This window comes from Chelonoidis abingdonii, chromosome 22 (assembly GCF_003597395.2).
Source record: "Chelonoidis abingdonii isolate Lonesome George chromosome 22, CheloAbing_2.0, whole genome shotgun sequence".
NCBI lineage: Eukaryota > Metazoa > Chordata > Testudines > Testudinidae > Chelonoidis > Chelonoidis abingdonii.
This window is the reverse complement of record NC_133790.1, coordinates 22986544-23002217: the sequence shown is the minus strand read 5'-3', so window position 1 is coordinate 23002217 and position 15674 is coordinate 22986544. Positions and strand designations below refer to the sequence as shown.

Genomic DNA, 15674 nt, shown 5'->3' with positions numbered 1-15674 from the left:
TCCAGGGAAAAAGGTCTGTGTTTTCTATATATGCTTGTACAGGAGCACAAGGCACAATGGGGTCTGGGGCCTCTTAAGGTTATACTCAATTCAAATAGATATTGATCAATATTAGAAAGTTTGTTAACTTTATAAAAAGGTTTTCGCTATTTTGCTGTTCTCCTACTCCACAAGCATAAAATGTTATGGCCACTTGGGAGGTATATCTTGGCAGCGAAAGGATAACGTGACATGTGTTTTACATGGATTCTAAACTGTCTTTCTTCTATTTGCACAAAGACCCTTGGATGACGGACTTTCAACTTCATATACCAAAGACGTATCTGGAAAAGGTTTGTACTGAAACCTGGCCACGGTTACATTCATCAGACACTGGGCTGACCAACTTTCTTGACCAAGGCTGAATGTGGGTATTGTATAGATTTTAGCAGCCTACTCTCACCCTGGGGTGGGTTATTTCCTTTTCATTTAGCCTGTATTCTGTAGGATAAAGAGGAAAATGTCTTGTAGCCTACAGCCAAACTAGAAGGGAAAGTTACTTTTAAGAAAATGCATGGGGTTTTTCATTTGTTTGGTGGGGGAGTAACACACTAGCCAAGTTCTGGGTGGAGGTTAAAATAATGTCTATTACACATTAAGCAATTACTGGATCATTATATCAAAGTTGAATACCACTTCTGCATGATGGTTCAGATAGAATGTGATATCATAAGATTTGGCTTAATTACCCTCAGGACATCTGTTGGTGGAATAAGATTCAGCAGGGCCACAGATTATTTAAACAAGTTCTTGGAATGCATTGGGACAACTTTTTCACTTTGCGTAGGTGTGAGAGTGACCAGGCGGAGAGGCTGTTCAAGATTTGGATTCTGATAAATAGCAAGGAAAGGTTGGTGGAAGGTGCAGCTTGTCGTTTGGGGAAAGTGATCATGAAATGCGCTGCATATGTGGGAGGTTCCGTAGCGTTTTCGTGATTCTAAGGGCAGGGGGATGGGCAAACGTACGGCCCGTTGAGCCTGATTCCAGCCTCAGGGCTTTGGATCTGGGCCCCACAGGCTTGCCTCCCATTGGCGCCACGGCCTTGTGGCCCGCCTTGCTCAGATCACTCATCTCTGTTGTGTCGTTTTGGGCGGCGTGGTGCAGAAGGCGGCAGGGAGCAGAGGGCTTGTTCGTTGGCCTTGCCTCAGGCACCACCCCCCACAGCTACACATTGGCCGAAGAATGGGGAACCTGCAGCCAATAGGGAGCTGTCCGTGTTAGGGGGAGGGTACCTGGCAGGCACGGCCAGGGGCCGCAGGCATTTCTTGAAATGGTCTAGGGCTAGGGCAGGGCAGGCTTGCACCCCCCCGGGAGGCCTCCCTGCGCCCCGATGCATGCCACTGCACCCCATGAGCCTGAAAACCCCTCTGCCCCTGCCCCCAACTCCCTGCCTTAAGCCCCCACTGCACCCCGCACCCCCCATCCTATGCACCCCAAACCCCTGCCCTTGAGCCTCCTCCTTGCACCCCGCATCCCTGTTGACCCCAACCCCCTGCCTTGAGCCCCTGTCACACCCCTGCATTCCTTGTGCACGCCAACCCCTTGCCATGGCTGAGCCCCCTCCTGTACTTCGCACCTCTGCACCCCCAACGCCTTCCCCGATCCCCGCTTCATATCACCCTACACCCTCCTTTCTGCCCCAATCCCTTGCCCTAGCCCCTTCCTGCACACGATGCCACCCCGTCCCATAACCTTTGCCCTGCCCTGCATACATATTTCCCCACTCGGATCGTGGCCATCCAGCCCAAAAAGTTTGCCTCACGCCTTGTTCTAAGAATGGTAGGAGAGAGCAGGAATAAAGACAATGGACTTTAGAAAGGCAGACTTTAGCCAAACTTAGAGAGAATTGGTAGGTAAGATCCCATGGGAAGCAAGTTCTAATAGGGAAAAAGGAGTTCAGGAGATTTTTTAGCAGTTTTTTTTAAAGAGGACATTAATAAGGGGACAGGCAACTATTCCAATACATAGGATCGATAGGGAAGGTATAGTAAGGACTCTGCTGACAACCAGGATTCTTTTCAACATCTTGAAGCTCAAAAGGTCCCTACAAAAAGTAGAAACTAGCGTCAATACTGAAGGTGAACTATTAAGAACAACAAGCAACTATTAGGGAGAAAAATAGATAAGCCCAAGCGTCCAATAAAGCAGATTAAACTAGTTAGGGACATAAAGACGTAACTAGGAAAACACTTGACCAGACATTAGATAAGCAAGAGGAGAAGGACCAGGACAAGGTACCTGTCCCATTACTTCATATGAGGAGGGAAAGACATTTTAACAGAAAAAACGCTGCCAAATGGCCAACAGTCGTTAAATGCTTCTTTGTCTTCGTTTTTCACCAAAAAGATAGCATGTAAATGGGATAGGATCTGCTCGTCTAAAATAGGGGAAACAAGAAGTTAAGAATTACTTAAACAAGTTTAGTTGGTTTGACATAAATACAAGCTAGAATATTTAAGGAACTGGCAGAGAGATCGTCTGAGCCATTCACCATTGATCTCTGAGACTCACGGAGGATGGGAGAATGCTGTGATCCCAGAGGGCTGGAAAGGGCAAAGTATAGTACCTACCTATAAAAATGGGGAAAAAGACAAACAGGGCTACTAGACCACTTTTCCACTATGATCCAACCAGCCAGAAAGATAAAGCAAGCAAATAATTCAAAACAAATCCATTTGTAACCACCTAGAGGATAATGAGGTGATAAGTTACACTCAACATAGATTTTGGCAGGAACAAATCATATTATGGTTTTTCTTTTTTTTTTTTTAAACCAATCTAACTCTTCTTTGACAGGATACAAAGCATTTGTGGTAAGGGGAAAGCCATGTGTAGAATGAGGTAGATTATCTTGTCTTTAGTACCATTTTTGATACTGGTAAGGAAATAGCCTAGATGAACCTACTATTAAGTGGTGCACAAGTGTTGGAAAACCATTATCAGGAGTAGATTACCCAATGCGTTCACAGGTTCAAAGCTGGAAAGGGGCATATCAAGTGGGGGTCCTTAGGATCTGTCTGGGGTTGGTTTATCATATCTTCAATGATGTTTTGGACAATGCCATAGAAAGTCACATAAAAAGCCTGCAACAATACCAGCTGGGAGGGACTGTAAGTTACTTTGGGAGGACAGGCAATTAGAATTCAAAAATGATCTGGACAAACTGTGGACGAAATGGGTGTTGAAGTACTAACATTGGATGAAATTCCAATAAGGGACAAATGCAAAGTACTCCACATTAGGAAGGAACTGTCAAACTGCATATAATACCAAATGGAAAGTGACTGCCTAGGAAGGAGTCCTGCAGAAAAAGGAATCCAGGTATAGTGGATCACAATTAATATGATGTCAAACAATTTGTAACATTTGTTTTTCAGAAAAGCGAACATCATTGTATCTGGGAGTTGCTACATAGCAGGAGTGCTGTAAGCAAAACACAAAGAAGAAATTTTCTTCAGTCTGCCTCAGCACTATTAAGGCCTCATTTAGGGTTGCATGTGGTCCCGTTCTGCGGCACGCACCTCAGGAAAGATGTGAACAAATTGGAGAAAGTCCAGAAAGAGAGCAACAAAAATTGATTAAAGATCTAGAAAACGTTGACTACAAGGAAAAAATTGAAAAAAAAAAAAAAAAAAAGGTGGTTTGTAGTGCTTTTGGAGAAGAGAGAAGACCCTTGGAGCGGGTGACACTGAAATGACAGTAAACAGTTTGTTATAATAGGAGGGAATATGTCGCTTACCACTGAGGAGCAGGACAAGAAGCAATGGCTTAAATTTGCAGCAAGGGAATTAGGTTAGACTTAGAAAAACTTCCTAACTGTCATGTAGTTAGCCATGGAGCAAATTACGAGGGAGGTTGTAACTGTTTATAGTTTTAGACCAGATCACTCAACCACTCCGTCAGGATGTAAGTTAATACTTAGCCCTGCTTCAGTGCAGGGGACTGGTTCCATACGCAACCATCGATCCCTATTTCTGCTATTGCTAACACAAAGAATGTGCTATGGGGAACAAGAGGTATAATGAACAGAACACGCTGCCACACACACAGGGAACCATCAATAAACCAAGTGTGCCAGTGAAAAGAAACTTACGAATCAAATAACGAAAAAAATTGGAAAAGAAAAAACATTGTAATATAGGATCTTGATGGTAATCAAAGATATTATGACGTGAAGAAGATCCTGTGCGAACCATAATCCACCCAGCAGGGTAAGTTCGTCCCCAACGTCCGACGCTCGTGTCCAGTGCTGTGCTACCTAGAGGCAATCCTGCAGGTTCCTAGCAGAGATAAACTCCAATGTTTTTAGCATTGCAGTTTGCTTAGGTTTTAGGTCTGCAGGGATTTCGCCTCAGCTCTCATTGCTGGAGAGACATGGAGACAGTCTGTTTGCACGTAAATCTGAGTTGCTTGATCAGTTACTTGTTTATGATTTATTTAGATTCTGTTAAGATATTAAACATGCCCCTTTGGTTTGACACAAATTTAGAACATTTAAATCAGACTAGAAAACACAGCTTAACACTCCAGCAGGCCTCACAAAAAACTTGCTCTGCTCCAACTTTGTCCCCTCTCCAAAAAATAAGCTTTTGAATAAGTATTTTGCCTTCAGCACTTCTCCAAATGTCAACAGGCCTAGATATTTCTATCAGGGTCATGGCAGCAGGTTCCAAAGCTGAGGGCCCCTCATGCACGACATGCTCTACCTCTCTTTTAAATCAAGGGGCAATCCAGCGTCTGAAGCCTCCCTATGTGGATGCAGGATGAGAGCCGAGTCTCTCAAACAGGCAAGTGCTAAAGTCACTCAGTAGGCACTTTTTGACTTTGTCTCCCACTGATCTCCACGTTGTGATTCAGCATTCCACAGGCCTATGGGATTGGAAATCTAAGTGTAATACATAAGTAACTAAGGAGTTTGCCATGCCAACAGTAATTCAGCTTCAGCACAGAGCCGCACGAGTGCCTATAAGGACTACTCCAGAGCTCGTACAGTTGAGATTGTATTCGGATGCTTTGTGAAACACTACAGAACCTCTGAATGTGGGCATTTGTCAGACCTTCAGTGGTGCATAGGCCTTTTGCATTTCTCCTCTGCCACAGGGATGAATTCACCCCAATGTTTTACAAAGCATTCCAGGAAGCTCGAACTGATTGCTGTAAGATGCTGCTGAAGTAATGTCTCCAGAGTAGACCAGCCTGATTTTAAATAAGAGCACAGTTTTATTAATGAGTGATAGAGAAGGGAGGGCCCTTAGCTATCGCTGCCACCCATAGGGTGCCCAATATTTCCCTTTGTTGTAGACAGTGGAATGCCTCACTAATTTGCCAAGGGGAATTTAAATCTGGTGTGGCGTAGAGAAGGCAATAGTAGAGCCCAGAGCGAGACGGTCGCGGCGGCCTCCGTCCTACCTATTGTTTTTGCCGCCCCATAGCCAAAAAAAAAAAAAAAAAAAAAAAAAAAAAAAAAAGCCACTTGGACTGCTGGCCCACCCGAACTGCCAGAAGGCAAAAAAAAAAAACGAAAAAAAAAAAACAAGCCGCCCTTTCGACTGTGCCACCCCAGGAATTGGCAAATGCCTGCCATCGATAGCACTGTTGCCGCCCCAGACACTGCTTTCTCCCTGGTGCTGGAGTCCGCCCCTGGCCGCGGAGATATGAAGAGATAGCCAGCTATGACATCTGCCTTATGGCGCCAGAGCGCCTTGATGGTGGAGAACTGCAGCGCATTTCCAAATACAACTGAGGGCTCACTATTAAACAAGCTACTGATTTTTTAAGATACATACAGACACAATATTTATTAGTTTTTGATCTGATCATTTCATTCATATGTCTTGACACTGTTTCTAGATGGACTTAAGTTGAGGCTTCACTGCGGACATAGGCTTTGGGTAGCCCTGTGACATAAGGGAATCTTGTTCATGTGCCTCCATAGTGAGGGTTACAATCATGAGGGATGTAGACGCAAATAATGCATGCTTTTGGAGCGTGCGCTTAGTCTCTGCCATTGTTTATGAAATTTCAGCCATTCAAAAACCCCCACAATTCAGCCATACTAAACACATCTCATGCAAAATTACTAGAACCTAACTATACATGAGGTTTACTATATGGCACCTATTACTCGATAGCGCTTTTATACATCTCACTGCCCTTTCCAGGCCGTGACATAGACTCATCCTATTCATTATTATCTGTGGGGCGAATTTCCTATGAAGTGGATACCACGCAGTGTAACTAGGATGTTGTTCCTCTTTCTTTGCTATGAAATAATATCTGAAGCTTGGGCCGAGAACATTACATAGCCTAGAGGAAAGACAAGCTAATCTTCTATGTGGCCAAATGAGACTTCCATGTGCAGCCAGCTCTATTGGTGATACCTAAGGGGCGTTACTTCCTCAAATAGGGTCCAGAGAGTGATCCGGGCAATTACATGGCCGGTAAGGCCTGACTCGAAGTACGGGCCAAACTGGTGAACTATAGTAAAGAACCAAAATTGTTAGCATAGAATTTGAACATAATTTGGGAACAGTCAACACACGTTTTGTAGGAAATCATGCCTCACATATCGCTACTTAGAATTCTTTTTAGGGTGCGACAAGATGTGTATAAGGGGAATTCCATGTGGATATAGTGTATTTTAGTTTTCGATAAGCCCTTGCTTTAATAGCTTTTGGTAAGGGACTTGTCAAATTAAGCAGGCATAGATTAAGGAGGGGTCTGGGTCCGTCTCATTGGTGAGTGTGGTCAGTTTGTGTTGAAAAAGATAGAACCAAAGGACAGGATTAAATAACGCACAGGTTGGTCACTTTTCTAGGTCATCGCGCAAGAGCGTCGCTCGCATCATTAAAGTAAATTGGCGAGTGCTCTATAGATCCTAGCCCAGCCTATCAAACATGATGCGCATAAAATTAATCTGAGAAAAGGAATTAGATAGAGGGTAGACGAGGTGTTGGGCAGCATCGCTTTCTGTCAATGATACCAAATGAGTATCCATTAATAGAGTAACGTCTATGATATAGACGGCCATTACCTGACCATAGAATAAGTCAACTCGTCTCTTGGGAGCCGCTATACAAACACTGGTTATTACCCTGCGTCCCTTAATAAGTAAACGGAGTTATTAATAAGGACAAGCTGCATGTTATTAGATCCTCTGACGGAGCAATTGCCCGCGCACTCGTAGGCCCTACTCTCCCCTCTGAGTCTCCTAATTGTCTCGCATTCTACGCATACGAATATATTATCATCTGAGTTCGTGATTACTCTCTATGCTCAGATGCTCTCCAACCATCTCACTCAGGGTAGGAAGGTGTAGAGGTACTAGCAGCATGGGCTATGCTGTGACGATAGACTACCAGCAGTAGGATTCTGTGGCTCCATCTCAACTATTGTGGGCTGTCCGCTGGTCGTGCATGGTCCCAGTGCACATAGAAGCCAAGTGATGATTCAGCAGTGGTATGTGGAAATCTGCTGCTGACTCGGTAATACTACTAGGACAAGAGTGAATGGCGCTCTACCCTAAGCAATGGTCATAGAATGGGTGGAAGCGGCTTCTAAATTTCTGTCTGGGTCCCACTCAAGAACCGATCTATTGGATGTATTTGATAGGTCTTAGCTTCTGCTCTCGATACTAGCTGAGTGCATTCCACAATAGCGGACTATAGAGGTTAGGTCTACGAGAACATCCGTAGCAGAAAGTGTGGGCGCTCTTAGTAAAACGGATAAGATTTAAGATCTATGAATTAATCAAATAAACTCTCGACCTCATATCATAAAATCATATGTTCTGGGCCGTGTCTGTGGTATTGCATGCGTGAGACAGATGCTCGTCGCAACTCATCGCTAAGTTCTCCTTTTTGGATTTGTCATAGGTTTTGTTGATCAGCTGCTCATATCCAATTGTGATACTTTGGAATTTGGAAGGTTGCAGACAGCGCAGGGACAGTGGTCTCCAATAAATGTTAGGAGCCTAATTGAGAAATCAGCCTCCGCTGACGTGGAGAGCAGTGTATCGACTCATATCATAGTGCACTGGACTTTCAGCTATATTGGAAAAAAGATAACTGATATGATAAGGTCTTCAAATATAGACGCTTGTCGATGGTCGCTGAGTGTCGTATTAAGTGTGTCGATCGTGCTCATTATAGTTCTACTATCTATACATCAAATCTTTGGGGTCACCAAATGAAATTAATAGGGCAGCAGGGGTTTTCAAAAAACGCGCGCAAGAAATAGAACTCTCTCGCGCGCTCGCGCTCTCCTCGTCGCTCGTCCTAGCTATTGCGCGCTCGCTCGCGCGTCGTGTCCTAGCCTATGTTCACCAGAGCTGATGGGCAACAAGGGATGGATCTCTTGAATACCTGTTCTGTTCATTCCCTCTGGTACATCTGGCACTGGCCACTGTCAGAAGACAGGATACTGAGCTACATCAGCCTTTGGTCTAACCACACAGGGCCGTTCTTATGTTCTAATGACTGAAAGTTAAATTCCCCCTGGATAAGAAGCAATTAAAGAGAAGGGAAGAGAGGTCGTCACTAATGTGTGAGAATTTAATACTGTATGAGTGAGTGAAATATTCTATCAGTACTGATAGTAATAAAACAGGATACACACACACCATGGTAATTATGAATACTCTCTCTATAACATCAAGTTTCTCAGATTAATGTGGTTCTCAAATGAAGGGAAGTTTTGAAGAGAATGAGTCAAATCTGACTGATGCTTGTCCCCAAGAAGTCTTACAAATTATGAACATTTTAATAAAAAGATTTTAAATTTCTCATCACAAGTGATTTTCTTCATCTTCAAAATGATACTTAACAATACTTAGACCTACTGTAATATCTGGATCTCAACACACTAAGGAATTTATTTTCATAACACGAACCTTCTCAGGTGGGTAAGTTTATCCTCGTTTCAAAGACAGTTTATCTGAGCGCTGGCTTTGCTAAGAGATTTCACCAGGGTAACTCAGCAAGCCACCCTCTACCGTCTATTGTACTCACCAGTCATTTTGCCCCAATAAAGCCCAACGTAACCAAGGCTTCGCCGCCCTGCCTAAGGGCAAGCGGGGCCGGAGCGGCGCCGGCTGAGACACCAACTTGCCCAATGCAGCGCTTGGCTGGGCAGGGGCAGGGAGGCCTTTCCCCAGCGATGGAAGCGGAAACCCGAGGACGCCCCATCCCCACGCTCCCCTTCGACGAGACCTTCCCCAGGCTCACTGGCCCTGCCCCGCCCCGGCGGCTCGCTCCCCCTCCTCCCTGCCGCGCTGGGCCCGCTGCCCCGCACCTGCACGCAGAGCTGGTAGCGCTTGAAGAGCTGCACGCAGGGGTCCCCCGCGTTCTCCCCCTTCAGGAACTTCTCGGCGAACCAGCGGTTGAAGCACTGGTCGTACTCGCGCTTCAGCTCCGTGCAGCCCTCCCCGACGCTGTTCATGGCGGAGCCGCCGGCCCGGGGAAGCGATCAGGCCTCACGTCGCCCTCCCCCAGAACGAAGGTTCCTCCGCCGCTGCTAAGCGCGCAGTTCCTAAATGGCGTATTTCCCGTTCTTAGCACGCTGCTAAGCGCAGCGCGATGACGCACATCCGCTCAGCTGCATGAGCCTGCGATCCCGGATGCGGAAGGGCGGGGGACAATGTGGATTATGCGGTTCGGCCGCTACTTTAGGGGAGCTCCCTCGGGAGGAGCCTCGTACTGGGGTGGTCATTCCCCGGGAAGCCGCTTCACGCAGGCTGCTTCGGGAGGGAGTGACGGCCGGCAGGAAGCTGCGGGGGACCCCCGGCGGAGGGGCCAGGTGAGACCCCGGAGCGGCCTCGGTTCGCTCCCATGATATCCGATGGGGGTCGCGCATCCAGCGCAAGATTTATAGCAAGACACGTGGGGACATCAGCCACCCGCCCCAGGAGGGAAAGAGAATCGGGGATCCTGTCATGAATGGGATGTTTAATCGACTGCCCCCATCCAACTTCCACCCAGCCAGTGACAGTAGCGAAGAGATGCCTTGTAGGAGTAGTGGTCATGGTGACAGTTACAGCAGAGCCAGCATTATTACAGCAAAGACATAACACTGCGATGTTGTCTTGTAGACTCGGAGCGAATCCCAAACCTACATACAGGAATCAGGATCCATATTCAACCGGCTACACTTAGTGTACTGTCAATACAAATAACAGCAAAGAGACTGAGCTAGAAGACAGAGTTTATAATGTACTTAATTTCAAAACTTTTATAGTCAAATTAAAAGCTGCAAAACAATAGATTGGCCAAATATAACGACGGTTACTTCACCTTTGTAACTGTGTTCTTTCGAGATGTGTGCTCATATCCATTCCAGTTACGTGTGGCGCGCCGCGTGCACGTTCGTCGGAAGATTTTTACCCTAGAACACTCGGTGGGGTCGGCAGGCGCCCCCTGGAGTGTGGCGCCGCATGGTCGCGATATAACCCCTGTCGACCCAGCCGCCCATTCAGTTCCCTTCTTGCCGGCAACTCCGACAGTGGGAAGGAGGGCGGGTGTGGAATGGGATATGAGCACACATCTCGAAGAAAACAGTTACAAAGGTGAGTACCGTCTTTTCTTCTTCGAGTGCTTTGCTTCATATCCATTCCAGTTAGGTGATTCCAAAGCCTTAGTAGCGGTGGGGTCGGAGTGAGATACTGCAACGAATGCAAAAGCGCCGAGCCAGAGGCGCAGCATCCCTTGACTGTAAAACCAGAGCATAATGCGAAGCAAAGGTAGGACAAGGACCAACGGAGCCGCGCGAGAGAGATTGCGTGGGTAGGACAACGAGTCAGCAGGCAGCGACCAAGTCGGAGCCCTGGTGAAGGCATAGGTGATGTGGCTGGGAAGTGAGCCAAATCAATAACAAGTGCGGGTGCATTATCACCCAAGATGAGATCCTCTGGAGAGGAAAACGGGTAGTCCTTTCCCCGGTCTGCTACCGCGACCAAGTAGGTTGGCGTCTACGGAAATGTTTTGTCGCAATTCACATAAACTGCGGCACGTGTACAGACTCCAGTAGAGTGCAACTGTTGTCCCATCGCATTGAGTGTGGGAAAGCGGAAAGCAGACACCACCTAGGGAGGAAAGCCATGTGAGGACGTAACTGACCTCGTCTTTGGGAAAAAATAGTGGCCATGGGAACCACCGTAAGAGCCTGAGCTCGGAGACTCGTCTGGCTGACTGTAATCGGCGATGAGGAAAGCCTCTCCCAGACAGGTATGGTCAAACGAGCATGGATGCTAAAGGCTGAATGGTGGGAAGACAAAGTCAGGTTAAAACATGTAGGTCACCCAGGTGTTGGGGCTGCGGCTGTACCTAAGGGTGTAACGCTCCAAGCCTCTTGAGGAACCTCAAAACCATAGAGAGTGAGAACACAGAACGATCAACCGCAGCACTAGGAGGAAGTAAAGATGCTGCCAAGGTGTACCTTCAGCGTGACAGAACCGCTAGGCCTGCTGCTGTAGGCCAGAGGCGTAAGTCCAAAATAGAGGGAATCGAGACCTCAGCAGGGTTAAGATTGAAGCGTTTCCCCTGTAGAAGAAACGCTTCCACCAGGCAAGGTACGGTTGACCAGCATGGAAGGCTTTCCTGTCTACCCTGCTAGTCACGCCAGCAGCCACACCGTGAGGTGAAGAGACTCAGTCCGCGGGTGGCACAGTCGCTGTGCGTCCTAGGTATGAGGGCGTGGGTGAGTGTGGAGGTGAATTGGGTTGGCTATGGACAGGCCGAGCAACGGGCATAATCAGTGGCTGTCTGGACCACGTGGAGTGAACCATGATGACGCGCATCCCTGCCCCTGCGAAGTTTGGGTAAGACCCAAAGAGCCGGGGAAAGGCGTCGTTGGCCTTCTATGCCTGAGAACAGCGTCGAGTCGTCCCGGGGAGACCTTGGTAGGGCAGAACCGCGCGACATTTCCTGTTCATCTGCGGTAAGCAACGGTCCATATGTGGGGAAATCACTTCAGCAAACAAAATGCAGCAACACTGGGGCAAGGGCACCACTTCACAGAGACACGGAAAGCTGCCGATTGAAGCGTCAAGGCGTTCCGAACGGCCTGGGAGAGGATCGTACCAGAATTATCGAGTGGCTATGCAAAAGTGCCACGAGATGGATGGCCTTCCTGTACAAAGGAGGAGGGCCATGTTCCACCAGGTTCCTTCATGGAGCACATGGCCGTTGTGCTGGCCGTAACACTGAAGTTCGTCACAGCCTCGCAGTGCTGCTGAATCCCTAGGACGCCAGGCGGAGCTGTCGTCAATGCGGATGGAGCAGCATCCTGCCGCATATCAGGGAGGGGGTAGCCACCGGTCTAGAGAGTCTAGGTGCTCCGAGGGAATGGTGACTACCGTGACCATAGGCCCCTGTCCGGGTGAAGTTTGCAGGACTTCAGATGATCGTGCCATTGCCTGAAACCGCGGCTGTGGTGAGCAGGATCCGGCTCGCTCGGAGTCCAGAGAAGCTCCTGAAGGTCTACCCCATGCGTGGGAACCAGACGAGGATGTCCCCATAGTGGCATCAGGCCTAGAATCGTGAAATAGGTCCCCTGACGATGCCCACATGCTGAACGACTTGTATCTTGGAGTCCCCCGCAGATGATGCCAATCGACCAGATACGGAAACGCATACGCGCCATCAGTGGAGATGGGAGGCCAACACTTGGGAAATGCCTGTGGGGCCTGCCTGAAGGCCAAACAGCCAATACCGTAAACCGGAAGTACGAGCGGTTAGCTTAGAAAGTGGAGGATATTCCCACGCAGAGGAAGTGGCATTGTGAAAGACGCGTCTTCATATCCAGGGGGGCTACTAGCACTCAGGAATCCAAGGACAGGATAATGGTTCGCAGGGATACCATCGCGGAACTTCAACCTTATCAGTAAGCTGGGTTGAATTCTTGTGGGTCTAGGACAGTCTGAGTGACCGTCGTTACGGTTTGGGGTTAAGGGAATAGGGAAGTAACCCCTTTGCCCCTCCATCCATCGGCGTCTGCACCTCTTGTAGAGGAATGCGGCTAGAGGGAGCTCTGAAAGAGGGCACAGGGTTGAACAAAAGTCGACGTGGACCCCCTGCTCCACCATGTGTAGAAGACAGCGGACTGAAGTAACGGGACCACGCCAAGAGGAAGTAGGAGTGGGATCAGCCCGTAACCGGTACCCCCTTGGGGCACCTTCGAAGATTATCTTTGGTCCCCATAGCGATCGCGAGGGACCTCGATTTTGGCCTCTTCGGGGTCCTGACGGTCGTCTGCGACACGTCAGCCGCCGCCGGTCTGCCAAAGCCCTATCTGTGGCGAGGCATAGAGGAGTGTGGCCGGTGTGGCTGGGACGGAAGGCCTGCAGTAGGATGTTGGCGTATGCCCCACGCGAGAGAGATCGCATGAGGACCTGTGTCCTTCAGGGCCTCTCCTGTCTGGGGATTTACCTCAAGAGTTCAAACCCTGATGTCATGGAGATGCTCTTATGGTAACAAGGCGTGGAGGGAAGCTCTGGCGCCGTTTTTCCCTTTCCTTCAAGGGGGCAGTTGAGCTCTTGGCGGGAGTCTTGATGGAAGCCCATAAATTTAGCCATCGCCATCCCGGTGTACGATATAGGACTAAGCAGGGCTCATGGATTGTCACGCAGCTATAAGGCCCTTGCCAGAGACACCTTGCGAAGGAATAGGTCACTCGCGTAAGCCCCCTACAATTTCGGGGCTGGCGCCTGTGGCCATCCCATTCACTGTTCCTTAACCACTGGTGACCAGTGGCAGGCAGAGACGGACAAGCACGCAGTCGAACCCTCCAAAGAGTATTGGCAATAGCCTGGATGGTCCGAATAAACTGGTACGGGGCCCCTCTAGTGGGGCAACCGCCAACAGAACGCCACTACCGGGTTCCGTTCCTCCGGGACCTTCCTGCACCTGGAGTTCCACATTGAGCGCGACCCTCCATGGGAGTCTATGGCCCTTAGGGTGGTGTGGGCCCACACCAGAATCGCGGTCTTGAGCATAAGAGATGTCCACGTGGGAAGACAGGTGCATAGACCGAAAGGCCATGGAGGTGCTGAAAAATCATGGTCAGAGTCTCTGACATCTTCAGACCTTTCCCACCTTGGCACCTGGGACCGGTACGGAAGGCGTACCGGTACCTGGAACGAGACTCTGGACCTCCTACTACAGGGTGCCGGGAGGTCGACCGACGACTGAGGACGGAGAGTTACAGCAAGTCATAGCGCCTGAGCGGTGATGGGAGCGAGAAGGTGCCGAGAATATCGGGTCATTGAATATCAGGTATCGACAGGGCTGACCGCGCCATGTGTCAGCAGGTTGGTTGCCCGGGCGATCCGGGCTATAGACAAGCTCCCTGTCGTTGGTGCAGGTTGCACGGAGCAGTAGGGGCAGGAGCTGACCCGGCGCGCGCCGGGGAGCAGTCAGGACTGGATTCGACGGCCCTTGGGACGGGGATCAAACGGTCCAGCGTCGCCGGTGCCTCTGTAGGTATTGTGCCTCGGCGATCCAAGTGAGATGAGCCCTCTGGCTTGACAGTCGTTGGCATGGAAGCAGGCAGGGAGCAGGGAGCTCAACCATGGCGCGTGCCGGGGAGATAGTCAGGCATTGGTCCGCATGGCCCCTTGTGTGGGACCGGGATCAACGGTGCCGATGTTTGTGTCGTGCCGGGAGGAGTCGGCGGGCCGATCCGAGGTAGATTGAGCCTCTCTGGCTGCGGTGCCATTGGCATGGGAAGCAGCAGGAGCAGGAAGCTCCAACCACAGCGGCATTGCCGGCGAGCGGCCAGGCACCGGATTCGACGGCCTTGTGGGACCGGGATCGGACGGTGTCGACGGTAGGCGGATGCCGCGGCAGGAATCGGTTGCCGGCGATCCGACTTAGAACGAGCTACTGGCTGCGGGTGCGATGGCACGGAGCAGCAGGAGCGGAAGCTCAAACCACAGCGCATGCCGGGGAGCGGCCAGGCACCGGATCGACGGCCCTTGTGGGCCGGGATCGACAGGTGTCGACGTAGGCGGTGCCGCGGCAGGAGTCGGTCCGGGAATCCGACTTAAGAGCTCACTGGCTGCGGTGCAGATGGCACGGAGAGCAGGAGCAGGGAAGCTCAACCACGGCGCGTGCCGGGGGCGAAGCGAGGTGACGCGGCCAGGCACTGGATTCGACGGCCCCGCGGGAACCGGAAAATCAAGGGTGCGGCATCCTCAGCTGTGCCTCTGCAGGTGTCAGTCGGGCGATCCCAACTGTGATGAGCCCTGGCTGCGGCGGGGGGGGGGGCGGGCCGGGCTGCTGTTGGCACGGAAGCAGCAGGAGCAGGGAGCTAAACCACGGCGCGTCCGGGAGCTGTCGGCACTAGTATGGAGGAAGTCGTGGCTTCCTCAACCTCAGAAAGATGGAAGTGTGGTGCCGAGTCGACTTGGGTGCCGCAACCAGGCCCGTGCCAGCGGGTCCGGTGCCGAGGAGGCGGCTTCTGTCCGCCGAGTAGTCCCGCGCCTGTGACAGAAGGTGAGGGGAATGGAAAGCTGCCGCTCCCTGGTGTTTCGGCTTAAACGCGTGCAAATGGCGGACTATCTGCGATCCCCCGAGGCACCGTAAACAGGAGCGTTGTGGATTTCCTGTCAGGAAGCGGCCGGAAGCCGGCAGGCACGGACT

At 50.0% G+C, this 15674-nt stretch overlaps 2 protein-coding genes across 2 annotated transcripts in view; one reads left to right on the top strand and one right to left on the bottom strand.

The window, feature by feature from the left end:
* Window positions 1–9591, bottom strand: part of TRIAP1 (TP53 regulated inhibitor of apoptosis 1) — a 16112-nt gene extending 6521 nt beyond the window's left edge. Inside the window, exon 1 of the mRNA XM_032787661.2 lies at window positions 9331–9591. Within this exon, the coding sequence (XP_032643552.1) occupies window positions 9331–9477 (147 nt within the window). The 5' untranslated portion in view covers window positions 9478–9591. The remainder of the gene's footprint in view (window positions 1–9330) is intronic.
* Window positions 9592–9653: 62 nt separating this feature from the next.
* GATC (glutamyl-tRNA amidotransferase subunit C) overlaps window positions 9654–15674 on the top strand; it is a 9994-nt gene continuing 3973 nt past the window's right edge. The window contains exon 1 of the mRNA XM_075059962.1: window positions 9654–9834. Within this exon, the coding sequence (XP_074916063.1) occupies window positions 9676–9834 (159 nt within the window). The 5' untranslated portion in view covers window positions 9654–9675. The remainder of the gene's footprint in view (window positions 9835–15674) is intronic.